This window comes from Aspergillus costaricaensis, assembly GCF_003184835.1.
Source record: "Aspergillus costaricaensis CBS 115574 unplaced genomic scaffold BO79scaffold_15, whole genome shotgun sequence".
Taxonomy (NCBI): Eukaryota; Fungi; Ascomycota; class Eurotiomycetes; order Eurotiales; family Aspergillaceae; genus Aspergillus; species Aspergillus costaricensis.
The window spans coordinates 486697-510213 of NW_020291815.1; the positions used below are offsets into that span (position 1 = coordinate 486697).

General features: G+C 50.6%; 10 protein-coding genes across 10 annotated transcripts; 3 read left to right on the top strand and 7 right to left on the bottom strand.

The window, feature by feature from the left end:
• Nucleotides 1-457: 457 nt before the first annotated feature.
• Nucleotides 458-2973, bottom strand: BO79DRAFT_209015 (F1F0 ATP synthase subunit beta). Its single transcript, XM_025682511.1, has 7 exons — nucleotides 2880-2973; nucleotides 2592-2758; nucleotides 2364-2449; nucleotides 2259-2301; nucleotides 1802-2118; nucleotides 891-1740; nucleotides 458-824 (listed from the first exon to the last, which is right to left on the bottom strand). Exons 1-7 carry the CDS (start codon nucleotides 2888-2890, stop codon nucleotides 742-744), a joined length of 1557 nt encoding a protein of 518 aa, XP_025539749.1. The 5' UTR covers nucleotides 2891-2973; the 3' UTR covers nucleotides 458-741.
• Nucleotides 2974-4258: 1285 nt separating this feature from the next.
• On the bottom strand, nucleotides 4259-5297 carry BO79DRAFT_209016 (cytochrome c oxidase subunit IV family protein). Its single transcript, XM_025682512.1, has 3 exons — nucleotides 4982-5297; nucleotides 4693-4886; nucleotides 4259-4603 (listed from the first exon to the last, which is right to left on the bottom strand). The coding sequence occupies exons 1-3, from the start codon at nucleotides 5289-5291 to the stop codon at nucleotides 4514-4516; spliced, it is 594 nt and encodes a 197-aa protein (XP_025539750.1). The 5' UTR covers nucleotides 5292-5297; the 3' UTR covers nucleotides 4259-4513.
• A 461-nt stretch (nucleotides 5298-5758) lies between these two features.
• Nucleotides 5759-7310, bottom strand: BO79DRAFT_209017 (actin-binding ADF family protein). Its single transcript, XM_025682513.1, has 6 exons — nucleotides 7197-7310; nucleotides 7010-7079; nucleotides 6936-6946; nucleotides 6564-6824; nucleotides 6451-6499; nucleotides 5759-6389 (listed from the first exon to the last, which is right to left on the bottom strand). Exons 2-6 carry the CDS (start codon nucleotides 7013-7015, stop codon nucleotides 6249-6251), a joined length of 468 nt encoding a protein of 155 aa, XP_025539751.1. The 5' UTR covers nucleotides 7016-7079; nucleotides 7197-7310; the 3' UTR covers nucleotides 5759-6248.
• A 702-nt stretch (nucleotides 7311-8012) lies between these two features.
• BO79DRAFT_14996 (uncharacterized protein) lies at nucleotides 8013-8584 on the bottom strand. Its single transcript, XM_025678606.1, has one exon. It carries the CDS (start codon nucleotides 8491-8493, stop codon nucleotides 8182-8184), a length of 312 nt encoding a protein of 103 aa, XP_025539752.1. The 5' UTR covers nucleotides 8494-8584; the 3' UTR covers nucleotides 8013-8181.
• On the bottom strand, nucleotides 8585-10643 carry BO79DRAFT_14995 (SH3 domain protein). Its single transcript, XM_025678605.1, has 4 exons — nucleotides 10308-10643; nucleotides 10173-10256; nucleotides 9952-10114; nucleotides 8585-9893 (listed from the first exon to the last, which is right to left on the bottom strand). Exons 1-4 carry the CDS (start codon nucleotides 10400-10402, stop codon nucleotides 8676-8678), a joined length of 1560 nt encoding a protein of 519 aa, XP_025539753.1. The 5' UTR covers nucleotides 10403-10643; the 3' UTR covers nucleotides 8585-8675.
• Nucleotides 10644-14008: 3365 nt separating this feature from the next.
• BO79DRAFT_237624 (putative stress response RCI peptide) lies at nucleotides 14009-14970 on the top strand. Its single transcript, XM_025684724.1, has 2 exons — nucleotides 14009-14192; nucleotides 14251-14970. The coding sequence occupies exons 1-2, from the start codon at nucleotides 14135-14137 to the stop codon at nucleotides 14658-14660; spliced, it is 468 nt and encodes a 155-aa protein (XP_025539754.1). The 5' UTR covers nucleotides 14009-14134; the 3' UTR covers nucleotides 14661-14970.
• Nucleotides 14971-15202: 232 nt separating this feature from the next.
• Nucleotides 15203-16917, top strand: she9 (putative mitochondrion biogenesis protein (She9)). Its single transcript, XM_025679656.1, has 2 exons — nucleotides 15203-15820; nucleotides 15891-16917. The coding sequence occupies exons 1-2, from the start codon at nucleotides 15247-15249 to the stop codon at nucleotides 16802-16804; spliced, it is 1488 nt and encodes a 495-aa protein (XP_025539755.1). The 5' UTR covers nucleotides 15203-15246; the 3' UTR covers nucleotides 16805-16917.
• Nucleotides 16918-17332: 415 nt separating this feature from the next.
• rip1 (ubiquinol--cytochrome-c reductase catalytic subunit RIP1) lies at nucleotides 17333-18684 on the bottom strand. Its single transcript, XM_025678612.1, has 4 exons — nucleotides 18259-18684; nucleotides 18012-18100; nucleotides 17777-17927; nucleotides 17333-17709 (listed from the first exon to the last, which is right to left on the bottom strand). Exons 1-4 carry the CDS (start codon nucleotides 18551-18553, stop codon nucleotides 17528-17530), a joined length of 717 nt encoding a protein of 238 aa, XP_025539756.1. The 5' UTR covers nucleotides 18554-18684; the 3' UTR covers nucleotides 17333-17527.
• A 198-nt stretch (nucleotides 18685-18882) lies between these two features.
• On the bottom strand, nucleotides 18883-20121 carry BO79DRAFT_287454 (histone-fold domain-containing protein). The gene is made up of 4 exons (XM_025688583.1): nucleotides 19883-20121; nucleotides 19747-19832; nucleotides 19579-19669; nucleotides 18883-19515 (listed from the first exon to the last, which is right to left on the bottom strand). The coding sequence occupies exons 1-4, from the start codon at nucleotides 19953-19955 to the stop codon at nucleotides 19205-19207; spliced, it is 561 nt and encodes a 186-aa protein (XP_025539757.1). The 5' UTR covers nucleotides 19956-20121; the 3' UTR covers nucleotides 18883-19204.
• A 347-nt stretch (nucleotides 20122-20468) lies between these two features.
• On the top strand, nucleotides 20469-23511 carry BO79DRAFT_172947 (chloride channel protein). Its single transcript, XM_025679657.1, has 7 exons — nucleotides 20469-20997; nucleotides 21059-21126; nucleotides 21178-21537; nucleotides 21586-21663; nucleotides 21708-22033; nucleotides 22081-22435; nucleotides 22485-23511. The coding sequence occupies exons 1-7, from the start codon at nucleotides 20526-20528 to the stop codon at nucleotides 23400-23402; spliced, it is 2577 nt and encodes an 858-aa protein (XP_025539758.1). The 5' UTR covers nucleotides 20469-20525; the 3' UTR covers nucleotides 23403-23511.
• Nucleotides 23512-23517: the final 6 nt, after the last annotated feature.

Consider the following 23517-nt stretch of genomic DNA (forward strand, 5'->3'; position numbering starts at 1 on the left):
TTGCTCACGAATCATACATAACTCGACCCCGATATCATTCGTTGCTAAGCACTTAATACCAGGCCATGATGATAGCTCATCCTGTCCGTGAGTCCATTGCGTTCCTTCAGCCCTTCATTCCGTTATATGAATATATATATATATATCAGACTTTGGGACTACTTACTCGTACTAGCTGGCTAGTACTGACTATTCACTAAAATTGTAGCAAAACGGGAGTAGTACTATCTGAATTAACATGAGGATGATACTAATTGTTGAGATGGTTGCAATGCAGTTGAGGTATTTATGGGGTATACGTAGTAGAACGGTGATGCTATGGCAACGAGATGTTGATACGTGTCCTAGAAGGGACGTTATAATTTGATGTAGGGAATCATACAGAACTACACACTACGTACTAGTAATGCCTACAAAGCAGATATCACGGTCTCCCGGAGTAACAAAGGAAATTGAGTACAATTGTCCCAGCCCAGCGGGTATCAGGCTGACTGTGGTCATTTTAACTTACTTACATGAGCACGTAGTGTAACACAAAGCCTGGAAGTTTCCATCCAGACTTTCAGAGAGGTGTACGTTAAGAGCGCTCTCATCCTTTTATATAGGGGGGACCTCGCCATTCTTTCAACTCCCTTTTCTCAATTCGAGTACTGTACACGGATCGGTAGAAAACGGCACATGGAAGAAAGGAAGTCCATGTCTAACAAAAAAGGAAAAGGGCGCTTAAAAACAATATTACATTTAGGCCTTGTTCTCGAGCTCGGCCAAGATCTTCTCACCCTTGGCGCGGGCAGACTCGAAGTCACCAACCATGTAGAAAGCAGCTGTAGAAAAACGAATTAGCATCCATGTTGGTCAACAAATTAGAAGATCAAAAGATTTAAACTTACCCTCAGGAAGGTCGTCACCCTCACCGTTGATGATGGCCTTGAAACTGCGGATGGTGTCCTTGAGGTCGACCAGCTTACCCTCGATACCAGTGAAGACCTGGGCGACGGTGAAGGGCTGGGACAGGAAACGCTGGAGCTTACGGGCACGCTCGACGGTGAGCTTGTCAGCCTCAGACAGTTCGTCCATACCCAGAATGGCAATGATATCCTGGAGGGACTTGTACTCCTGGAGCATCTGCTGGACACGGGTGGCGGTGTTGTAGTGCTCCTCACCGACGATACGGGTGTCGAGCATACGGGACTTGGAGTCGAGAGGGTCGACGGCAGGGTAGATACCCAACTCGGAGATACCACGGGACAAGACAGTGGTGGCGTCCAAGTGAGCGAAGGTGGTGGCGGGGGCAGGGTCAGTCAAATCGTCAGCAGGGACGTAGACGGCCTGGACGGAGGTAATGGAACCCTTGGTGGTGGTGGTAATACGCTCCTGCATACCACCCATGTCGACGGCCAGAGTGGGCTGGTAACCGACGGCAGAGGGGATACGACCCAGAAGGGCAGACACCTCAGAACCGGCCTGGGTGAAACGGAAAATGTTGTCAATGAAGAGCAGCACGTCCTGACCCTCCTCGTCACGGAAGTACTCGGCAATGGTCAGACCGGTAAGGGCGACACGGGCACGGGCACCCGGGGGCTCGTTCATCTGACCGAAGACCAGAGCGACCTTGGAGTCACCCTCGAGCTGGATGACACCAGTCTCCTGCATTTCGTGGTACAGATCGTTACCCTCACGAGTACGCTCACCGACACCACAGAAGACGGAGTAACCACCGTGAGCCTTGGCGATGTTGTTCTAGAGAAGTTGTTAGTGGTTCGGGTCATATAAACGTGTTTTTGATGAATTGCCAACTTACAATCAGCTCCTGAATGAAGACGGTCTTACCGACACCGGCACCACCGAAGAGACCAATCTTACCACCACGGGCGTAGGGGGCAAGCAGATCGACGACCTTGATACCAGTGACGAGAATCTCGGCCTCAGTGGACTGCTCAACGAACTCGGGAGCCTCAGTGTGAATGGGACGGAACTTGTCGGCCTTGACGGGACCACGCTCGTCAATGGGGTCACCAGTGACGTTAAGGATACGGCCAAGGGTGCCGGGACCGACGGGGATGGTGATGGGAGCACCGGTGTCACGGGCGGCAGCACCACGGGTCAGACCCTCAGTACCTGTGGAACATTGATGTTAGCCACGGCGAGACGAGTACACGTGGAAGGACCAGGTTAGAGAGAAAGCGGTGACAAGAGAGGTTGATATTGCCAAGCAAATCTCTATTTTCCTGGTCATGGGAGAGAGAGAGGAAGCTTACCGTCCATGGCAATGGTACGAACGACATTCTCACCCAAGTGTTGCTAGATTGGGTTAGCTATCAGAGCTTGATGTCATTGTAGCTTCGATTTTTTGGTGTACATACAGAAACCTCAAGGACGAGCTTCTGGCCACCGTTCTCGGTCTCAATGGCGTTGAGAATGGCAGGGAGCTTGTCACCGTCGAACTTCACTGTTGGCGAGAGTCAGATATCGTGTTCATTTGATGGCCATTGAGTCGAATTTGATGGGATTGTGGATGGAATCGAGGCTCGGAAAAGATTTTCGCGTAGCCGCCGGCAGGGTTTTCTCTGGAACGGGGGACCGGCACATACCGTCGACGACGGCACCAATGACCTGGTGAATCTTTCCAACGGAAGAGGCCTCAGTGCTGGCCATACGGGCCAGGGAAGGGAGGCCATTGGTCTTAGGCTGGAAAGCGCGACGGGCGACGGAGGTAGGTCGGGCAAAAGCAGCCCTCCCGAAGGTCCGGGCAAGACCGCTGTAACAAGGGGGAAAGAAATGGTTAGTTGCAAGCCTTTAAAAGGATTTAAAGGTAGATAAAAAATTATCTTAAAATGTAAAAGGTTGGAGTAGGGATCCGGGGAAGTATAGTCACACACCTCTTGAACATCTTGATGGTGTTGAAGAGCGAAATGGGGTATAGAAAAGGTCAAAGGGACGAGAGGATGGGGAGAGGGAAGAAAGAGGGAAAGGAAGGGAAGAGGTTGAGGTTGAGGTGGACACGGGCGAATGTGTCCGGCTTAGCCTTTCCGGGGCGGTTTTGCCGACGATCCCGTGATGTACCGAGCAACGCGCTGGCCAGCATGGTAACCAGCTTTCAGCTCGCCGACATTCACTAGGGAGGTTCTACTATGGCGACCGCATCTTTACCAGTCTATTCTGCAGAATCTAATGACACCCATATGTCCGTGATGCTGGCGGTCGGGGCGTTGATTCGATACTGGGAGCAATTCGAGCTTTCCCACCTTGCCCTGTTTGGTTGTTAGGGGGAAATTCGCACACAAATGGGGATGGTCTTGGCGCCCGGATGCACTGGGAGGAAGGTGGTACCCCATCCAAAATAATACTAATACAGACTACTTTTCTTTTCCTTTTCTTCTCTCTTTTTCTTTTGCCTAGGTAAATATATATAAAAATAAAAAGAGAGCTAGCTATAATTAATAAAATAAAAATACATCAACCAAAAAAAAAAATAAAACTTTATATACGGTGAATTTTTATAATATTCATAAAATAATCATAACAACCAACTCCGAGAAGTACCTCCCTTTCCCCTCACATCTGCATAGCGCTCAAGCCATTTCTTTTCGTGAGGGGGGTTGGGGCTGCCTCCCTACAACAAGGCAAGTTGTTCTTTCGCTGTAACGGAAGGGTAGACCGACGATATCGGACGAACGCTGCTGTAACGAAAAAAAAATCTGACGTGTTCCCGTGATTACCCTTTCGGGGGTCCCAGCTTGGTTTTGCGGTGTCTCGACGGTAAACAACCGGGCGACCGTGCATTTTCACTTTGGGATCCAACCAACCAACCCAGCCACCACCACCACCCATTGATTCCTGAACATGGAGTAGATACATTACTGTGGTTATTTTTATTATAATTTTTCATTATTGTTATTCCTGTTATTGCTCTTTTAATTTTCTAGAGGAGCATTAGACTGTGCATTTCGAACTGTGACAGCTCTCCTCTCCGGTTTAACTTGAACCAACCGACTTACCGCCTCTCTACCGAACAGTGGCTCCGAACCTTCCCATTTCTTTGCCCTGCCCAGCAGGAAATATCAAAGTAACGTCATCTTGTATGTAATCACCTGTACAGTGATCATCGTAGCATTCCCATCCCCTATACATTGTAAGCTTTTTCTAGAAAAGCATTAGTTTAAGATATAGCATGCGTTAATTTCTAGCTACAGAGAGGAGTCTGTAAATTCCTATCCCACATACTCTACAGCATTTACACGAGTAACACGAAAGAACCTGCAGTCTGATCTTTCTATGGCTACAAAGGAGATGATTGATTATTGCACAGTACGAGATACAGAGGTCTTTTTGGGCTAACATTGACAAACAAGTAGAACAGAGGCGAAGGATCGTGTCCAAAATTGATGGGCACAGAACCGGCGTCATCAAAGGTCGTGCGGTGGGAGGCAGCAGTTCGTTCCTGTAGCCCAACACTGCCCATCCACTGCACACCCCGTCGTTATACCTGTTCCTCCCGAGGGGTGGAGGCAATCTATTGCTTCTCAGCAGGAGGGCTCTGGACGAAGCCCTTGCCCTCGTAACCCACGGAGCTGATACCGTAGATAGGGTTGATGTTCTCTTGCTGTTGTGATGATACGTATCAGCGACCGTTCCACCACGAAGACAGTGCCAATTGGAAAGTAAATAATGCAAATAGTCAATTCCACATACCTTAGCATACTCGTTGGAGGCCTCCTGCCACTCCTTGGTCATGGTCTTGGGCTGGGGCTTGGCGAACAAGTGGATGATGTAGAAGATACCAAAGCTGACAAGGGTGAGCTGGGCGACCTTGAAGAAGATCTTGAGGTTCTCGCCCTTGGGGGGCACAGAGCGAGGGCCGTGGGGTCCGAAGGAGATCCAGTAGGCTAAATCGTGGGGAAGAAGAAAAAATAACCCATGTTAGCAAAATTCTGCTGGACGCGGGGAAGATAGCGGAAAGGGGCAAGAAAGAGCAGCATACCGGCCTTCTTCTCCTGGAGAGTCATCTGGTGCCAGTCGACCTTCATGCGGTCCCTCAGCTGCATCCACAGCTCGGCCTGCTCCTGAGGGGGCATGGCCTCCCAGCGCTTCTCAATACCGGCGAGTGTGGGATTCGAGATGGCATGCTCGGAGGCGGCGCGGGTCTGCTGGGGAGCGATAGACTTCTTCTCAGTCTGAGGACGAGCGTTCAGGCAAGCCATTGGGCCCGAAACGGTGCGGTAGGAGCGCAGGCCCGTGGTGGGCACAGCCGAGCTGCGAGCAGCAGCGCGAGTAACGGAACGAAGGAACATTGTGTGCTAAGGGTGTGCGCGCGTATTAGAATCAATTGATCGCCAAAAAGCAACTCTCCAGCAGCGAGAGGGCCGATTCGTCGGAATTCAAGATGGGAAATACCTGGGGTAGAGTGGAGGGGGGTACCAAGAGTCGCGATGGGAGACGAAGACGACGTTCGACTTGTGGTTTGAGGTGGAAGTCGAGTATCCGGACAGGCTAGCTTAGTCCGTTTTACCGCCGCCCTCATTGGTCCACGCCCGCTGCCCGTCCCGACCGTCCGCCATGGCTTTTGCCCCCAAGACACATCTTACGATGATGTTCCCATTTCCCGTCAGCACCAGAATTCTCCTATAGGGTATTGTTATACTACTAGTATAATCTAAGGCTAATCCGTCTAGTCTTCTAGGGTGTCCCTTCCCATTCATCCCCGGCGCCTTATCTTCCCTACATCTAGTCAACGCTGACCAGCCGCCCTTCTCACAACCCAAGACCCAAGTGCTTCCTACTACCTACTCACTACTGCTCATACTATCTGGCCGGCATTCCTTCTCAGCACTCAATAGTCGAGATAGCCTATTTCACACGAATATCAGACCTAAGCACTCGACTGAAAGCTCAGTTTTGGGGGGTTCGTTGTGTGCAGGGTGACCTGATGTTTCTACTCTACATCGAATCGCGTATTCACACATCATGGCACGTAACAGTATTCTGTACAGACAAACGCTGATAAAGAGAAAGAAAATCCCCTCCCCAATATTCGTTCATCATTGGAAAAAAAGGAAAAGTGCCACGATCGCAAGATGATACGGTCACTATCAAAAGAAATCAAGTCGTAACGATCTCTCATTTAACTAAGTTTGTGCAGAGAAACTGAAGAAGTTGGTCGTTCCGAGGTACTCCGCAAAGTGAGTCAGTGTGATGTGTTGATTTGCAACAACCAAGTCACCTGGCCCGGGCCCAGCCGGCGCCATTGTTTATTTGCCAGCCTTACCACCGCTGGCCTCGGCCAGGACGGTCTTCCACTCGATGTCGCCCTTGTCGTCGGCGTGGATAGAGGTGTGGATGTTGAGGGCGTTCTTCAAGTTCTCGCGAGTGCTGGCGTAGATCATGGACCACTAGTTCATCGGTGTCAGCAATGATTTGGAGCTTAAACAGCTGAGACGGTGCGAAACGTACGAGGGTAGGGGTGTCGCTGGGAACCCAGGAAATGAAGATGATCTTGCTTCTGTGGTGAGAAGAAAGTGAGCAGATATTCTAGCACGGACGTTAAGCCATCGCCATCATCATACCTCTTGCCTTCACCACCGCCCAAGTCGTACTCGACGTCGTAAACTGCATAACGGGGAGCGGGGTTGCCCTTAGCATCCTTAGCGGCCGCGAGCTTTTCGCGGAAGACCTCGTAGTCCTCGTCCTGGGAGACCTCGTCGATGACGACCTCCTTCTTGTTGTCGGCGATCTTGAAAATGATAAACTTCGTCTTGCTTCCCTTGCTGTTGCCGCTCATGCGGAACTCGTTGAATGCGGTGATGCACTCATCGGTGATAGAAACACTGTCCTCCGTAACCTAGTCAGCCTTGTTCGGGGTTGCCATCGTCGAGTTCTCCGATACGGTAGGGATGTTCGAAGACACATGCGGAGATTTGGAGCAGTCAGGAACATACCCAGATGCGAGCTACAAAACAGGGAAATAAACGGTTAGCCCTGAGCGGGAAGCACAAGATGGATTATTACTCACAGACATGGTTGTTTATGTGGATAAAGGGGTGAGATGGAAAAGAGGTAAGACGAGTTGACAGACGGATGACCTGCGCATGCACGCGATGTTAGTTGACCGGATTCCCCCTTATTTGTCCTTTGTCATAATCGCAGAATGGTTGAAGAGAAAAGAACGGCAAATGAAAAGGGAAAAGTGGCATACGCACCAAGCACCGTTGGGACTGTTCAAATGACTTTTAAGGGGGGTCTGCGAAAGAGCAACGGGGACAGGATGAGGGGATGTAAGAGAGGAATATAACGGGGGAGGATGGATGGGAACCGAGATGGAGATAGAGGGGCATTTAGTTGTGCTTTGCTGGGTTGCTGCTGCGGCGGGCGGCGGCGGTGGGGGGGGATGCCTAGCACGTGACCCACCCGTCGCACCACCGGCCGCTTATTTCCCCTTCCCACCCATACTTATTTTCCCCCTGAATCCTGCGGTTATGACGAAATGAGCCTGGACTTTTACTATGAGGTTGGGTTGGTCCAGTAGTTACTGTAAGCAGGCGTGACCAACCCATACGCACAACTGTTGGTAATGCATCTGCCTGCACCCTGATGCATGCCAGGCATTTATTCACGGGCTATGACGGTGCGTTGGGGCCAGTGCCTGGTACATAGGCATATCTGCGAACCATACCTCGGCGGTCGCTCTCTAAGTGTGGGGGCCTGCTATCTTGGGAGAGATCTATCTAGCTGTAATAATATGTCGACCAGCTAGACTAGCTAGCTAGCATTTCGTGGACGCCTGCGTGCCTTTGTCAGTCTGCTGTTGGCTTTTTCTATTCTTGGTACCTCCAGGCAGACGAATCTTGCTTTACACCGGAAGAATCCGCCGTTGATAGATTACCAACCATGGAACTAGCCCCGGCTAGCCGAACAGTATCACGTCAGGGCATGAACCTGATATATTACAGGCAATGCACATGGCTGTCCGTCATCATCACAAGGTTCATGGTGCCTGATGGCCCAAGTCGGACGCGTGTATATTCTACCTATGCCCTAGCTCCAGTTAAGATGCATCGCATCCATGTGTTCCGGGTACGGTCATCGTATGTCGTTGTCATTCCATACAGAATGCGTAAAGCAGCTACATTTCAGTGTCATTTTCAACAATTCAGAACGTCTATGAAAACACGGTATCAGAATAATCTATACTTCCAGATCGTAAAATTTGCCATCGTTCAACCTGCACGATGGTGAATAGGTAGCCACAAATAAGGACCCCGCTGCCGCACCAATAATCGACATCACTTCGTCCACGAAATGTGTGTACATGGTGGGAACAGGGGCACAGAAGAGAAAAATCGTATGTAGAGATGAAGGGAAGCAAAGGAACGAAAAATCATACATGAAGTGGCAACAAGTTGTTGCAGGAGAATGGGGTATATGGAAGCTCAAAGAATTCAACAGAGAATAAGCGCAAATGACAAACGTATGACATCGTCTCAGGATATCGTCCATGTCAGAAAAGTTTAAGACAGGGTTGGTTGCAAAAGACAAAATATGAGAGGTTAACCGTTATAACCAGCAATTGCGCAAAAGAAATCAACATCAGAAAGAAAGATCATCACTGGGGCATAAAATCTGGCGTTATTGGTGACATGTGTTGAATCGACGGGTGGGCAAATAGCTGCTGCCAATCCTCAGTCGTCTTCAGCTTGTCCGCCGTCGATGATCTTCCTCCAATGTTGTGGGAGGCATACACAGACCAGAGGGAATGCCTTGATATCCCCAACGGGAGCGGGAGATGTAGCGGCCCGCCGTGAGCCATTAGATACACCACTATCTCGTTGCTCGCGGTGTCGAGCATCGTGATCCTCTGCCGTTTCGGGAATTCGAATACCAGTAGCCCACCCATCGTCCCAGATGCCGATCACTTTAAGCATTTCACCGCGGTCCAGCGCGAACTCATCACCTGCCCGAGGCTGGTATGCCCAGAGTACGGCAACCTTGTCGCCCGGATGAATGTCATCCTGCGAGTAGTAGTCTTGGAAGGCAGATAGCTGCTCCGACTGGCCGCTGGTCAGTCCGTCCGGTGACGAATACTGGCCGCCGGTTCCTGAACGAGGGGAGGAATCTGTGCCCGCACCAGCCAAGGCTGAGTTACTGGATAGCGAGCCATGGCGCTTTCCTGTTGTGGGGGGAATTTTTTTCGACATTGCTCCAGGGCTAGCACCGTGGTCGGAATCCGAGGTGTCGCTGTACTTTCCGCCACCGAACAAAGCAGAGTACCGAGATCGAGCGGGGGATGAGCTGGAAACTTCGCGCAAGGCGGACATCCTGGCGACTCGACCGCCGGGTATGGCAGCAAACTCATGCAGACTTCGGTCCTGCTGCATTGACGGTGACCCCTTCCTCTGGGGGTTGGGCTGATTCAGTGAGCTATCATTCTCAGCCCGGCGCCTGCGTCGCCAATAAATCAATGCCAACACGGCTAATGCGGCGAGAAGTGCAAACCCGGCTACCGAACCTATAACAATTCCCGCTATTTGCCCTCCCGATAAGTCATTGGAGCCTGCTGTTGAGTTGGACGCAGCTGTAGAGGTGAAGATCGGGGGAAGTGTCGAAGACGGAACTGTGACGTTCAAACACCGAGTAGCAGCATTCGAATCTGTACAGCACGAATCTGTGGAATTTGACGATCCTGAGGCGCAATATGAACACAGTCCCAAGAGATTTGAACGATATCCGCAGTTCTTCGGTTCGTTTTCGGCTCCCGTGATGCAAGTTACCGTAAGCGAATCGGCTGGCAGGGCGCAGATCGTAAAGTCAGACCGAATTTGAGACATGTAGTCGCTTGCTTTTTCGGAGCAGAGGTTAGTATCCGTAACTATCGCCTCTTCACTTATCGCCATTGATGCCTAACAGTAGTTAGTGAGAATTTCCAGGTAATAAATAATGAGAAGGGCATGGACGAACGCAGGTATCAGCGCAAAGCGGTCTTGACTCTTCATCTGATAGGTTACAATCACTCTTTGAGCTTTGTACCAGGCTGCTACATAAAACACTTGTCGTATAGCGGGCGTAATAATCGTCGGTATCCGTCAAGTTTACCCCCTGACAGCCCAAGTATTCCTCATACCTAGTAAATAGTGCTTTAGTCAGACGCTTCCCTTGCCGTTGCGGAATGAGGTACTTACTTTTCCTTGACATATCCCTGCATGACATAGCTGCTCAACTCATTGTCGAATTGCGTGAGGTTCGACACGTATTGCATAAAGGGACTAGGAAGCAATTAGCGCAATGAAATTCCCATGTCGGACGCTTGTACATACAAATCTGTATACAGGCTGGAATTCGTCGAGACAGAGGAACTGTCAAAAGCCGGGCATTGTGTCGAGCCCGACAATGAGATACACGTGCTGGACATGGTTGGATCAGCACTGGCGACTGCCAGGTGCTTCTGGATGCGAAAATTGATATCGTAGGGCAGAACAATGACGAGCGGATCACGAGTCGGATATGAACATTCAGCAGAAGAGCGAATCAATTGTTTCCATACTCTTTCCCTTCTTTCGCGATCACCTTTGGGGTCGAATGAATGAACGATTGGGTGTGCGCAACGATGGTCTCTAATCCGAATGGGTGCCAATTGTCGACGCGTCCAATTCAGTGCGACAGATATAATTGTAGAGAAAACGAAAACGAGTGGTCGAATAGAGCACTAGGGATTCCACTGATGCGATTAGAACCTGGGGATGAATGAGTGTCTTGGTTGGGTTTATAGCAAGCAGTTGCCGGGAAGCACCCCAACGGCGAAGTCAAAGGACGGGGAGAAAAGCGCAGGATAATCGTAAAGTCACGGGAGGAGAAATGAAAAGAGGCGTCGATCCACGGCAGAAAAGGCAGGCGCTAGACAAGGAACCTGGAGGAAGGCCGTGCTTTCCCAGTCTGGGCTTGTTGTGATTGCCGCTTGGGTTCGAGGCCCCCCCGGGAAAAGAAGAGACCTAGAAAGTACCGGCAGGAACGGCGCGATTGGACTTCGATAGAAGTCGGTTCTTTCACGGAACAATACTGAATAATGGAAGAAGTGCAATGAACAGAAAAAGGTAAAAGGGCAGAAACACCAGAAGCACCAGAAGGGCCGCGACTGGAGAAGACTGACTCAAAAGGGGGACGGGGCGGGCGGTTCGCAAGAGTAGCCGGCCTCTTTCCAATTAAACTGCTCCACTGCAATGCGCTGCGATTGAGTCCCTCCGCATGAAGGTTCAGTTGCGCCTACAGATCAAGTTAGTTCACTTGTTGCGAGACTCGGTGTTATCAAATGAGATCTTGAGTCGGAGCTCCACCAGCACCCGGAACTGAGGTACAAGAGCCGATCCCGACTCGGTTCATTATCACACCCATCAAACTTTCTGGAAGTCAAGTAAACACTTGCCTTTTTGCGTTTCACTTTGTCTATACCTTGTCGCTTGCAGCAAGGATAGAAAATGGTCAGACTTTTCTTCTACTCCCTGGCGTAGAGTCAGACCAAATAATGAGTTCCTGCAGGGGGTGCAGCCGTCTTTGCAAGAAACTCAGGTACAAGCAGGCGGAAGAAGAGAAGAAAAGGAAGAATCAATGCAGGAACCGGAAACTTTATTGCCCTGATCATCGCGAGGAATTTATGATGCATAGGAGCAGGTCTTAGGGATTATCTATCTCTGGCGGTGATCGACTGACGTGGCACACGTCCGATTTGAGGCTGTTGGTGCCAGAGGCACGGACTGTGCTGGACACAGCGAATGGCCCAGCCTCCACTATTCGGATGAAGTGTATCCATTGCCGTTAGCCTTGTTCAAGCCAACACAGAACAGTGTTTCAGGTGGTATACATCTCCGCAGTTGCATGTCTTCCAGCACTGTTAGGGAGTACATGGGCCAACTGATGACTATCTACCCTGAACCTGCACCCTGAACCTTTGTGGGAGATTGGAACCAGGGAAAGCCGCAGCAGCAATTAAGGGTGGGCCTGGCCGACACGGGAGCAGAACCAAATTGTGCAACTCTATGGTACACTAGGAACCGCCTGGTTGGGCAAATATTTGCTATTGTTTTTGGGAGATTTCCACAGCTGAAGCATTATCCCAGGATGACGCCTCTCAAGTGGTCGAGATGTAAGCTTGAGAGTTGAGACACCATCCGCGGAGCACTTGTCGGTGTACCGTAAGTATGTTACTTACATCCACTTTGGGCCGATCGCTATCGTCGCCTCACTCGCCTGGCTCTGCTATACGAATGCCCACGAAAGACTGCTGCATCGCTTTCATCAGACTGGTCCCTCGAATTACTATCCCTTTTGACCCTACCTCAGAAGATAGGCACGCTTGGTAGAGGCTTATATAATATTTCAGATGCGTCCAATATCTATGGCAATACAACGACACAACTGGCGCGATAACTAGGTGTTCAACATGGCGTCGCAATACCTACCAATTATTCGAAATAGTTTTGCCCCAACTAAAGAATAGCATTGATAATAATACACCCTTGCGTGTCACGCATACGCCCTTTCCCGCACGATGCTAGGGTCATCTAACAGAGGCGAGGAGCTCGCTTACCACAGAATCTGGCATGCTGCTTCTGCGATTATCCGTCGTCGAGCTCAATGCTAGACCACTATGGCCCCTATCGAGATGCATCTCAAGGTCGCTCTGAGACTCCCATTCGGTTTTCCGCGATTATGTCCGACTTCAGGGATGTAAGAAAGCCGACCGGGCTGCTCTGAGTTACCCCACATATTCTCCGTAACTCTGAATGTATCATGGCATCTGTATCACATCTCGCTCTCTGGCAAGGAGACATGTTGAAACAACACCTAATCCTTGCAATGTGTCCTGCAGGAAATCATTCTAGGAAGCCAATAAGATGGATACCATGCGTATCTGGAGGCAACATCACCGGAGATCGAGTAAGCAACCTTGTCCATCGCCTGTCTGGTCTTGACAAATCGTGGCACCAGTCCTGTGGCTGATGGATGTGTAGAATATTGTCCGTGCTGCTCGACCGATATCTAAGGTCCCGTTTTGGGTTTCTACTGATCACAATCTCGGGTATACTCAGTTCGATCCCTTGGCATCATTTGAAAATAGAGTTCCGCTCTGTGGAATGCTTCTAGACACTTACAGAAAGAAGTAACAAGAAAGTCTGGCCAGGATGTACCATCTGTTTCGCTCAGAGTGAGCAATCTAGTATCAATATTGTTACTTCGTTCATGTGAGATCTGTTGATAGTTCTACTTGTAGTATATTCGGTCCTATCCCTCTGACAGTCGCAGTGCAACTACAGTAATATCTTGTAAGCCAGGAACTACTGTAGTATATTTCCAGAGCGAATTGGAGGAGGAAATGCAGTAGGAAAGGCTATTAGGATACCAATACTGGTTGACTACTTAGTTAATATTATTAGTAGCAACTGGTGGAGGACTATACTGTGATTGGGAATTTAACGAACGACAGAGAGTACTAGTAACACCAGTATATATAAATGTGCAAAATTTGGATGCTGCTAGTAGTAAGTACTAGTAGTAGATTGAAGATCCCTCGATTGCTCAAGGCTTTTTTTTCAAGAGACCTACTAGTGTCCCAAGACGAAGCGATCTAAGCTATCTCACAGAAAATGTGTCTATAAAAAGTCCCCTGAACTGAATAATCTTTTGTTATTAAGAGTTCTAAACCAACGCTGATTACCCCCAGTTCCCGTCTCCAGCAGCCTCGGGTGCCCAGGCTCCCCATCATCCTATGCACATTCAGCCGTGAACGGCGTAGTCTCTGAATCATCGTAAAAGAATTTTATGTCCAATGAAAGGAGTTCATAATATATACACATATACATGAAGCGTCATATTATCGCATCGAGACAATGATAAGAGAGATTAATGTGGTGAATCACAGTAGTAGCCGCGCCGTCAGGTGATATTAACGACGTCATCTGACTTGGAGGCTCAGGCAGGCATCCATCCATCCTTATCGTTCGTCATCCCACCAACTACCTGCCGCTTCAGGTTCATGTGTACTTTCTCCTATACTAATCCCTACACCGTAGGATACCAACCAAGATCTTACAGTGAACACTTGCATGGTCAGGAGGTTGATCAATAGAGTACCTATTCTACCATTGCAGCCATGTGTGGTTCAGACATCTTTCTAGCAATTCTCGCGGTTTTCTTCCCCCCAGTTGCGGGTGAGTACTCATCGCACACTGCTTTCATGAGGTGGCGCATGCTAACCGACTGGCTCAGTGTGGATCAAAGTAGGCATTTGCACGGCCGATTCCATCATCAACCTTGCTCTCTGCTGCCTTGGCTACGTGCCTGGGCTTTTACACGCCTGGTACATTATACTCAAGTACCCCGAACCAGATTATGATGACCCTAGCTATGAGCCTCTTCCTGGCGATGCGGAAAACGGTCGCGTAACATATTATTATGTTTCCCACCAACCGATCCAGCACCCCTCCCAAAGGGGCTATGGTACAATGCCGCCACAACAGCCCCAAGCAGCAAACGCCCCGCCACAGAACCGGCAACCCACCCCGAATCACCCCCATGAACAAGCCCAAGCTGGCAGCAGCAGCCAGGACCACCCGGATAGTCGCCCACCTCCTACCTATGCTGAGGCCGTGAAGGGAGATCATAAAGTGCAGGACTGAATGCCTTAGAGCAAGGGAAGACCGGCAGCTCCATTCGCATTTAGTGCGCTAGGAGTGGTCAGTGCCCGGAGTTATTGCTCAATGAGAGTCCACTCGCTATACACATCCTACTCATTTCTTGCCCCGTGGCTTCCATCGCAGGATATTTTCTATGCAGTTAACTCTGCGATCACGCATAATGACGTTGTTAATCATGTATTGTCTACATCATTCTACCACTTTCTTTCGTATCAGCGGACTAGGACACCAGGCGGTTAATGTTGTTTCACGTTTGTTTAGCTCACTCTGATACCAATAAAATTACTCTGCGAACAGGATATACACCATGTAAAGCATAGAAAAAAATCAAACAGACCCCCCAAAGGTCTCTAATAATGCCACGAGAAATAGTCTCGTCGGAACCAACAAAACCATCCCCAACGTTGCGCTACTAAAATACCCACCAGAACCGTGCAGAACCGCGGCGATTCCGCATGACCGCCTTCTCTCCCGGCGCCGAGCAGCATTCAAACCCACCCGATAATCCAGCACAACAAACGAACCCAGCGTCTGTCTGGTCGACGTCCCAGTGGCCTTAGCAACGGCCATGCAGTCTATGCCATTGCTGCTCAGGCAGTCCTTCAAATCAACCCTTAACCTTACCCGAACAACCCGCCCAGTACGACGACCGCTCCTGCCCGCCGTTGGTCCGAACTCTCTTTACCCTGCACCGCGGAACTTCTCCATCTGCCTGCAATGTCAATTCCGAACTCAGTCCTCGCTTTACTCATCTGATCCCCTCAAAGACGGGAAGCCTGCTGAGCAGCCGAAGGAAGATGAAAGCCCAGTCATAGCTCTTCCCGCAGGGAACGCAAATCTACAAGCCGATGCGGGGAGTCAGCAACAGACTCCTCCCGCTGCTGCGGAGGCGGGAGAAAGTACACAGAGCCAGCAGCAGCAGCAGCAGCAGCAAGAAGAAGAGAAGAGCGAGGTCAATGGAAAGGGGTGGAGGGATGGAGGGCTTCCATCATACATAGAGCAACGCAGGTCACAATTTACCAAGCGGTTCAGTGATGTGATGGATAACCTCCAATCCAACATTTTCGTGGCAGGCCAGCGATTGAACGATCTTACGGGCTATTCGGCGATTGAGACGCTGAAGAAGGAGATTCATACACAAGGTATGTGAAATTTATATTCCATAATATAGTCATCGGAGGATCGTTTCTAACTTTCGTCATGGGTAAACAGAGGAGCGACTCCGCAACGCCCGCCTCCAAGTCCGTGCAGCGAAAGATGCCTACGCAGCTGCCATCAACAACCGATCGACCTCTCAGCGCGAAGTGAACGAGCTTCTTCAACGCAAACATGCCTGGTCCCCCACTGACCTCGAACGATTCACCCATCTCTACCGCAACGATCACACCAACGAAGTAGCCGAGCACGAAGCACAGGAGGCTTTGAGCCAGGCCGAACACGAGGCCGAAGAGGCTGCCGCACAATTGAGCAAGAGCATCCTGTCTCGGTATCACGAGGAACAAGTCTGGTCGGACAAGATCCGCCAAATGAGTACCTGGGGTACCTGGGGGTTGATGGGAGTCAACGTGCTTCTCTTCCTGATCTTCCAGATCGCCGTGGAACCCTGGCGTCGCAAGAGACTCGTCAAGGGCTTTGAAGAGAAGGTCATTGAGGCCATTGAGAAGGAAAAGGCCCTTGATCGGATTCAGATCGTGTCTGCTCAGAGCCAGATGGCGCAGGAATCGACTACTACACCTGCCGCCTCTACTGCGACCCCCGAGACTGCTAAGACAATTACCGAACCGTCCGCTTCTACTACCGCAGACGAACCGATCTCTGATACCGATGCAATCGTCACGATCGAGAGCACTGAACCGGAGGTATACAGTTCGGACCCAGCTGATGCGGAACCGTCAGCCAAAACCACAGTCAGCAAACCCACCCCTGACAATGTTCGGGAGTATATCCAATACCAGCTCGCGCGCATCTCTCCACTCATCGAAACCCTGCGCCAATACCTCCACGATCTTTTCAGTGACCGCCAAGTCGTGCTCACACAACGAGACCTCTCCACTGTTGCTCTTCAAAGCGCTGCTGCTGGTGCGGCGGTGATTGGCATGTTGTCGATGATTATTCGGCAACGGTGATGATGAGGTCATCTTCATTGATCTGTTTGATAGCCTGATTGATGTAATTATTAGCATGTGATGTTCATCCTAGTCATTAGATGTACAGCGTTCAGATAAATAAATGTATAAATAGATAGACATTTCAGATCCAATTGGTGTCCTCCTGTCCGGATTTCGTTGAATCTACTACTAGTACCTACGTATTGGTAAACGGAACAGTGACTCCCTCATCGTAGTACAAAAGAAACCGGAACAGCATTGATAGTAGCGACTATACGAAACAAAATCAACATCAAACATACAAACAGATAAGATACACATCTGTATGTCCATCCTCACCCACCCACACATCTCCCCCAACGTCTATACCGAAGAGCGAAAAGCCAAAAAAATCACAGGGGAACCCTGAAGAGACAACGAGTGAATGATACAGGCTCTCTATGAGCAAGCGGAGGAAGAAGGAAAAGGCAAAAGAAAAACAGTGTTAACTGTAATAGAACAAGAGGCTCATTTTTCCAGGGTCCATATTAAAAACACAAGGTCTCTTTAATCTTGACAAAAAAAGACACACAAAAATAGAGTAGAAAGCGAGAGAGGAAGGCTTTCGTCTATTGCACAAATACAAACCTTCTCTCTCTCTCTTTCTATCTCTCCCTTCCCCTTTCTCCGACTTCTACTTCTGCTCTTACGGCCATCGCCCGATTCCCGCGGTCTCAGAAAATCGAATCAATTCTAAATCGTTTAACCGATGACGAGGGTGTCCTCGGAGGGGAAGTTGTATTGGGGAACCTCGAGGTTCAGGGGAGCGGGTCCCTTTCTTATACGGCCGGAGATGTCGTAGTGAGAACCGTGGCAGGGGCAGAACCAGCCGCCATAGTCACCGGATTCACCGATGGGGACACAACCAAGGTGAGTGCAGACACCTAGATGGGGGAGATTGTATTAGACAGGGGGACAATGGCGGGTTGGGGGGAGAAGGGGATGTCGTACCAAGCATGACAAGCCACTCGGCCTTCTGGACACGGTCCTCGTCGGCCTGGGGGTCACGGAGGGACTGCCACTCGGTCTTCTGGGCCTCCTGGATCTCGTCCTGGGTGCGGTGACGGATGAAGACGGGCTTACCACGCCACTTGATGATAACCTGTTTCGGAAAGGGTCAGATGCGATGCCGGATTGCAAAGGGGGGACGAGCCAGAGGACTATGGCTCGGGAATATGGAACATACGTTCTTGCCCTCGGGGATGGCACCGAGACCAATCTCAACCTTAGCCTGGGCGAGGACGTCGGCGGAGGCGGACATGTTAACCAGGAAGTCTAGTGATTAAAGAGATTCCATATCAGCGATTTGTCCCGAGCGGTCAAGCACACATCCAATTCCCTTCAATTGTTCAACCTGATATCCCAGTATCCTAGTCTTTCCGCCTCTTTCTCTCTTGGATATGCGCAACATTGATATCTCCAGAAGTACCTACCCTGGACAGTGGCCTTAGCACCGACGGCAGAGGCCAGACCGAGGGAACCGGCCATGAAGTAAGAGAAGACCTGGTTGGAGCGTGGGGGCTTCTTGGACTGGTATTTGCTGAAATCGGGGATCTTCAGGGTGGAAGAGTACTCCTTGGAGCTGCCGAAGGGGCTATCGAAAGTGGACTTGGAGGCATCAGCGACTCCCCTCCGCTGCTGGCAGGAGGCAATGGCGGCGCGAGAAGAGGGCAGTTGTTGCCGGGCGCAAGCGCGCAGGATAGAGCTGGAAGCGGCGGAGAGAGACATGGCGAGACGAGCAATTGCAATCAATTGCAATAGAGAACGACCGCAGGGAGGTGGGTTGGGGTGTGGGGGGTGGAGAGGGAGAGATAAGGACGGAGGGAGGATTTGATTTTCCCAAGAGGTCGAGGTTGAGGTCGGAGGCCCGGCATACGGAAAGAGTCGAACCAAAGCTTTCGCTACGACAAGCGATCGGAATCACGGGGCGTTTCATTGGCTCGTCGTCCCGTCTTAGTCAGGCTTCTCACCTGACAGTCAATCATCACAGCCTATTACTACTCACTACTATCTACTAACTAATTAGTATACATATTTACTTTCATTCTTACTATTTACTTTTATTTCCTCAGCGACCTATGTGTCTTCATATTCATTCATTTATTCCCTTTTGTTTTGTTTTGCTAACAACCATATACCCTCATTACGCCATTCCGTCGTTCACTCCCTTCCTCCCGCTCATCCCGTCGTCCGTTCCATTCCGCTGCCTCCAATAGTATCCGAATATTCCAATGCGAAATCAACTAGTTAACAGCATATTTTCAATTGACTAACCCACAGGTCGAAACCCAAGCAAAATAATACCCTCCCAAATAACTCCACCATGCAATGATACATACACGTATATATAATTCCAGAACTCATAATCGTCGGAATCCGTCACTGGTCCGTCATCTCGACATCCTGATCTCCAGCAGATGCGTCAACCGTTCGATCCACCATCATTGTCACCGTTGGCGGTCGAGAACCCCTCGAAGGCTTGTCCTCTACCGGCTGTAGACTCTGTTGCTCTTCAACTTCCTCTTTCTCTTCGACCGCTGCAGGTATATTGCCGTTTAATGTGCGCTGTCCCTTCTCGGGTCCGGGTTCCTTCTCCTTTGCCCGTTTCTCCTTGAACTGCTTATAGGTGGTGGTTTTGGGGATCACGTCGGAGAGGAATTCGAGATTATCGATGCGTGATACGGCCGTAGCTGGAGATCCATCCGTCAGTAATCAATTTATATTATCATCCCCTCTGCCCAGTGGCCACAAACCCAGGTCTTTGTATTGGATAAGCTTGCGTGGCTTCCGTTCTGATTTAACAACGTTGTGTCCTTGTTCGGTGAGGTATTGAATGAACAATTCCTATTTCGTGGAAAGAATGTGAGTTGCTGATCGTCTCGAAATTGACTGAAGGGGGAGAAAGTATCGTAGTCACGAACCGTGGCCATTGCGATCACAAACGTAGCGTTGCTCGAACATTGTACGATATCGTCATCTAATTGAATAATCTTCTTGATCCGCGAGACTTCAGATCAAATTAGTCTTGCACATATAGCTGAAAGACGTCGCACATACTTGGAAGGGCGCTCTGGCCCGTGATCTCTTGGGAAGACGATGCTTCCGCGGCAGCTTTGTCCTTGGGCGGCATCGCAACGTCGCGTCGGAGATAGTCGTGCAAGTAATGCTTTGAACGATGCCGGAATACACCTGACGAAAATGACACGAAGTATTGGGTGTAGTTGAGGCAGTACTTTTACCCCAGCGACTGTGTTGATCCAAAGACAAAGCCAGTAAGTGAAGTTGCAAAGAAGGGGAAATCCGGCGCGTGCGGCGTCGAAATCCACTCTCGCGCGTGGCGGAAGAGGAAAGTAAATGAATAATGGATGTATGGTTCGGAAGAGGATCAATACTAGCTACTTAGTTACTTCACGCTCATTAGGCGATATTTTCAGCCGACACTCGATGAAAGATCCCTGCTACGTATCTACATATCCCACTCTATTGTCCAACATCCTAGCACATTTTGTCTTTGTCTATTCAGCCTCGTTTTGGGAGAAGCCCGAGAGCGGAACATAGTCCGGCTCCCTCACGTGGGCGGCCGCGCATCCTATCGTCGTCATCTCCGATCCAACACAATTCCCTCTACTCCCCCAAAGTTCCCCTCTTACTAGCTTTAGCTATGCTCATCTTGCGCTGTCAGTCCATGGAATGAATTGCGATGCCTATCTCACCCTCTTCGGCTCGTCCGCCTCCCCTCTCGTCTGAGCGTCGGAATTGGAGGAGGTTATCAGGCTTATCTGTCGTCTCACCGATCCACGAGCGCCCGACCCCGGAAAATGGCCAGCCCTCCGCTATCACCGAGGAGATCAGCGAAATTAAGCGTTACGAAGATTTCACAACCATTGACTGGGTGCAAGACGCGGTTCACGAGCAGGCACGTCGGAGAGCCAAGCGACGAGATGGATCTGGGTTTTGGGACCAGGAAGGCACCTTTGGATGGAGACGCAAAGTGCGCGAGTCCTACGATGCCGGCCAGGCGTGGCTGGTGATCACAATTGTGGGGGCGGCCATTGGGTTGATATCGGCGATTTTGAACATCATTACGGAGTGGCTGTCTGATGTCAAGCTGGGGCATTGTACCACTGCGTTCTATCTCAATGAACAGTTTTGTTGTTGGGGTGCTGAAGGAGGTACGTGGAATGGTGGTGCGATCGCCCCTCGTTGTCTAAGCTAATGGTTCTTTGTGTTTAGGATGTCCGGAGTGGAGGCCTTGGACCTCTTACTGGATTGTGAACTACTTCATCTACATCTTCTACGCTGTATGCATGCCCACCTTTCTCGTTCCGGATGACTGGAGCTGACATGTATAGGTATTGTTCGCGTTCGTCGCCGCAAGCCTCGTCAAATCGTTCGCGCCGTATGCCGCAGGTTCCGGAATTTCTGAGATCAAATGTATAATTGCGGGGTTTGTGATGAAGGGGTTCTTGGGCGCATGGACGTTGCTGATCAAGTCGATCGCACTACCGCTGGCCATTGCATCTGGTCTGTCCGTGGGGAAAGAGGGTCCGAGTGTGCATTTCGCTGTGTGTACGGGGAATGTCATATCGCGGTTCTTCAGTAAATACAAGCAGAATGCATCCAAGACAAGGGAGGTCTTGACGGCAACAGCAGCGGCAGGAGTGGCAGTCGCATTTGGCAGTCCCATTGGCGGGGTGCTGTTCTCTCTCGAGGTATGAGCAGCAGAGCTGATGTGAAAGCTCTTACTGATTAGCTGGCAGGAAGTGGCATCATACTTTCCCCTCAAGACGCTATGGCGCAGTTATTTCTGTGCTTTGGTTGCGACTGGTGTGCTAGCGGTATGTCTACCAATGTCTTGATTGTTCGTCGCTGACACATGCAGGTCATGAATCCATTCCGGACAGGGCAACTAGTCATGTTCCAAGTGCAATATGACCGTACCTGGCACTTCTTTGAGCTGATATTCTTCGTCTTAATCGGTGTCTTTGGTGGCTTGTACGGCGCCTTTGTGATCAAGTGGAACCTTCGGGTGCAAGCGTTCAGAAAGAAGTACCTGTCGCAGCACGCCGTCATGGAATCAGTTGTCCTCGCCCTCATCACGGCCATTCTGTGCTATCCGAATATGTTCCTGAAGATTAACATGACGGAGATGATGGAGATCCTGTTCCGGGAATGCGAGGGAGGGCACGACTATAACGGCCTGTGCGAGTAAGTGGCATCACTCGATTGGCGCAACATATACTCACACATTGTAGGGCTAAGAACCGCTGGTCTATGGTGATGTCGCTGGCCGTAGCTACCATTCTTCGCATCTTCCTGGTCATCATATCATATGGCTGCAAGGTCCCAGCTGGTATCTTCGTGCCGTCAATGGCTATCGGAGCGTCCTTTGGCCGGTTCGTCGGTATCCTCGTTCAGGCGCTGCACGAAGCGTATCCGAAGTCGCAATTCTTTGCGTCCTGTGAGCCAGACATTCCATGCATCACACCAGGAACGTATGCTTTCCTGGGGGCGGGCGCGGCTCTCAGTGGTATCATGCATTTGACGATCTCCGTGACGGTCATCATGTTCGAGTTGACAGGTGCCCTGAACTACATTCTTCCAACGATGGTGCGTTCATTGTAAACCTATCCCAGTACTACCACTAACTCATATTTAGATCGTCGTCGGCGTCACCAAAGCCGTCAGCGACTGCTTCGGAAAGGGCGGCATCGCCGACCGCATGATCTGGTCCAACGGCTTCCCATTCCTCGACAACAAAGAAGACCACGTCTTCAACGTACCAGTTTCCCAAGCCATGACATCCGACCCAGTCTCACTGCCCGCATCGGACTTTCCCGTCCGCGAAGCCGAGCATCTACTAAGCGACAACAAATACCAGGGCTTCCCCATCGTTGACGACCGGACCCGAAAGACACTCGTGGGATACATCGGCCGCACCGAGCTGCGATACGCCATCAACCGCGCCAAAGCCGAGGGGCCGCTATCTCCCACCGCCAAATGCCTATTCACCAAAGAAGCAGCCGAGGCATCGGTAACACGCAGGGCATCGACAGCATCACATCTCCACGCGCCGGAGACATTCGACGACATCCAAACGAACACGGGGGCCGACTACGTCGACTTCAGCCGATACGCGGACCACACGCCGCTGACAGTCCACCCCCGTCTCGCTCTCGAGACGGTAATGGAGATCTTCAAGAAGATGGGACCGCGCGTCATCCTGGTCGAGCATCGCGGTCGTCTGATGGGACTTGTCACCGTCAAGGACTGCCTGAAGTACCAGTTCAAGGTCGAAGCCGAGGAACAGGCGCTCGCGGCGACCAGTCCACCCCAACTAGCTCTGGGGGGAAGTAACGGCCGAAGCAGCGGTGACACATTAGAGGAACGGCTGTGGAACCTCCTGCAGCGCATCGGGTCTATACTGCCGTGGCAGCACACCCAACCACAGCAGCAACAACAACAACAACCACCACCCCGACGACGAGACACCACAGTCCCCGAGCAGCACCGAGACGATACCGCTCCCAACGAAGCAGACGAAACAGACGCCATGCTGGAGTTAGAAGAGCGTTAACCCTTCCCCCCCATCCCTTCTCTCATGATATACACACACACACACACATACCCACCCAAAGAATAGATACGCAGTAGATAGATAGCATTGATACCACACCACACACCACACACAC

What these genes read in the sequence shown, in the direction of transcription:
- BO79DRAFT_209015 (XM_025682511.1), bottom strand. An exon ending in CATTGGTGCCGTCGTCGACG is followed by an intron (nt 2,450 to 2,591) that starts GTATGTGCCGGT and finishes TCTCGCCAACAG; the next exon opens with TGAAGTTCGACGGTGACAAG. An exon ending in GGGTGACGACCTTCCTGAGG is followed by an intron (nt 825 to 890) that starts GTAAGTTTAAAT and finishes GTTTTTCTACAG; the next exon opens with CTGCTTTCTACATGGTTGGT.
- BO79DRAFT_209016 (XM_025682512.1), bottom strand. Translation starts at nt 5,291, where the DNA reads ATGTTCCTTCGTTCCGTTACTCGCGCTGCTGCTCGCAGCTCGGCTGTG. An exon ending in TCTCCAGGAGAAGAAGGCCG is followed by an intron (nt 4,887 to 4,981) that starts GTATGCTGCTCT and finishes CCCACGATTTAG; the next exon opens with CCTACTGGATCTCCTTCGGA. An exon ending in CCTCCAACGAGTATGCTAAG is followed by an intron (nt 4,604 to 4,692) that starts GTATGTGGAATT and finishes TCATCACAACAG; the next exon opens with CAAGAGAACATCAACCCTAT.
- BO79DRAFT_209017 (XM_025682513.1), bottom strand. An exon ending in GGCGGTGGTGAAGGCAAGAG is followed by an intron (nt 6,500 to 6,563) that starts GTATGATGATGG and finishes TTCTCACCACAG; the next exon opens with AAGCAAGATCATCTTCATTT. An exon ending in CCAGCGACACCCCTACCCTC is followed by an intron (nt 6,390 to 6,450) that starts GTACGTTTCGCA and finishes CCGATGAACTAG; the next exon opens with TGGTCCATGATCTACGCCAG.
- BO79DRAFT_14996 (XM_025678606.1), bottom strand. Translation starts at nt 8,493, where the DNA reads ATGGACGATATCCTGAGACGATGTCATACGTTTGTCATTTGCGCTTAT.
- BO79DRAFT_14995 (XM_025678605.1), bottom strand. Translation starts at nt 10,402, where the DNA reads ATGTCCAGCACGTGTATCTCATTGTCGGGCTCGACACAATGCCCGGCT. An exon ending in TCCAGCCTGTATACAGATTT is followed by an intron (nt 10,257 to 10,307) that starts GTATGTACAAGC and finishes ATTGCTTCCTAG; the next exon opens with TCCCTTTATGCAATACGTGT. An exon ending in CGCTTTGCGCTGATACCTGC is followed by an intron (nt 9,894 to 9,951) that starts GTTCGTCCATGC and finishes AACTACTGTTAG; the next exon opens with GCATCAATGGCGATAAGTGA.
- BO79DRAFT_237624 (XM_025684724.1), top strand. Translation starts at nt 14,135, where the DNA reads ATGTGTGGTTCAGACATCTTTCTAGCAATTCTCGCGGTTTTCTTCCCC. An exon ending in TTTCTTCCCCCCAGTTGCGG is followed by an intron (nt 14,193 to 14,250) that starts GTGAGTACTCAT and finishes CGACTGGCTCAG; the next exon opens with TGTGGATCAAAGTAGGCATT.
- she9 (XM_025679656.1), top strand. Translation starts at nt 15,247, where the DNA reads ATGCAGTCTATGCCATTGCTGCTCAGGCAGTCCTTCAAATCAACCCTT. An exon ending in GAAGGAGATTCATACACAAG is followed by an intron (nt 15,821 to 15,890) that starts GTATGTGAAATT and finishes ATGGGTAAACAG; the next exon opens with AGGAGCGACTCCGCAACGCC.
- rip1 (XM_025678612.1), bottom strand. Translation starts at nt 18,553, where the DNA reads ATGTCTCTCTCCGCCGCTTCCAGCTCTATCCTGCGCGCTTGCGCCCGG. An exon ending in CCATCCCCGAGGGCAAGAAC is followed by an intron (nt 17,928 to 18,011) that starts GTATGTTCCATA and finishes TTTCCGAAACAG; the next exon opens with GTTATCATCAAGTGGCGTGG. An exon ending in CGAGTGGCTTGTCATGCTTG is followed by an intron (nt 17,710 to 17,776) that starts GTACGACATCCC and finishes TCCCCCATCTAG; the next exon opens with GTGTCTGCACTCACCTTGGT.
- BO79DRAFT_287454 (XM_025688583.1), bottom strand. Translation starts at nt 19,955, where the DNA reads ATGCCGCCCAAGGACAAAGCTGCCGCGGAAGCATCGTCTTCCCAAGAG. An exon ending in GGGCCAGAGCGCCCTTCCAA is followed by an intron (nt 19,833 to 19,882) that starts GTATGTGCGACG and finishes TTTGATCTGAAG; the next exon opens with TCTCGCGGATCAAGAAGATT. An exon ending in TATCCAATACAAAGACCTGG is followed by an intron (nt 19,516 to 19,578) that starts GTTTGTGGCCAC and finishes ATGGATCTCCAG; the next exon opens with CTACGGCCGTATCACGCATC.
- BO79DRAFT_172947 (XM_025679657.1), top strand. Translation starts at nt 20,526, where the DNA reads ATGCCTATCTCACCCTCTTCGGCTCGTCCGCCTCCCCTCTCGTCTGAG. An exon ending in TTGTTGGGGTGCTGAAGGAG is followed by an intron (nt 20,998 to 21,058) that starts GTACGTGGAATG and finishes CTTTGTGTTTAG; the next exon opens with GATGTCCGGAGTGGAGGCCT. An exon ending in GGGTGCTGTTCTCTCTCGAG is followed by an intron (nt 21,538 to 21,585) that starts GTATGAGCAGCA and finishes ATTAGCTGGCAG; the next exon opens with GAAGTGGCATCATACTTTCC.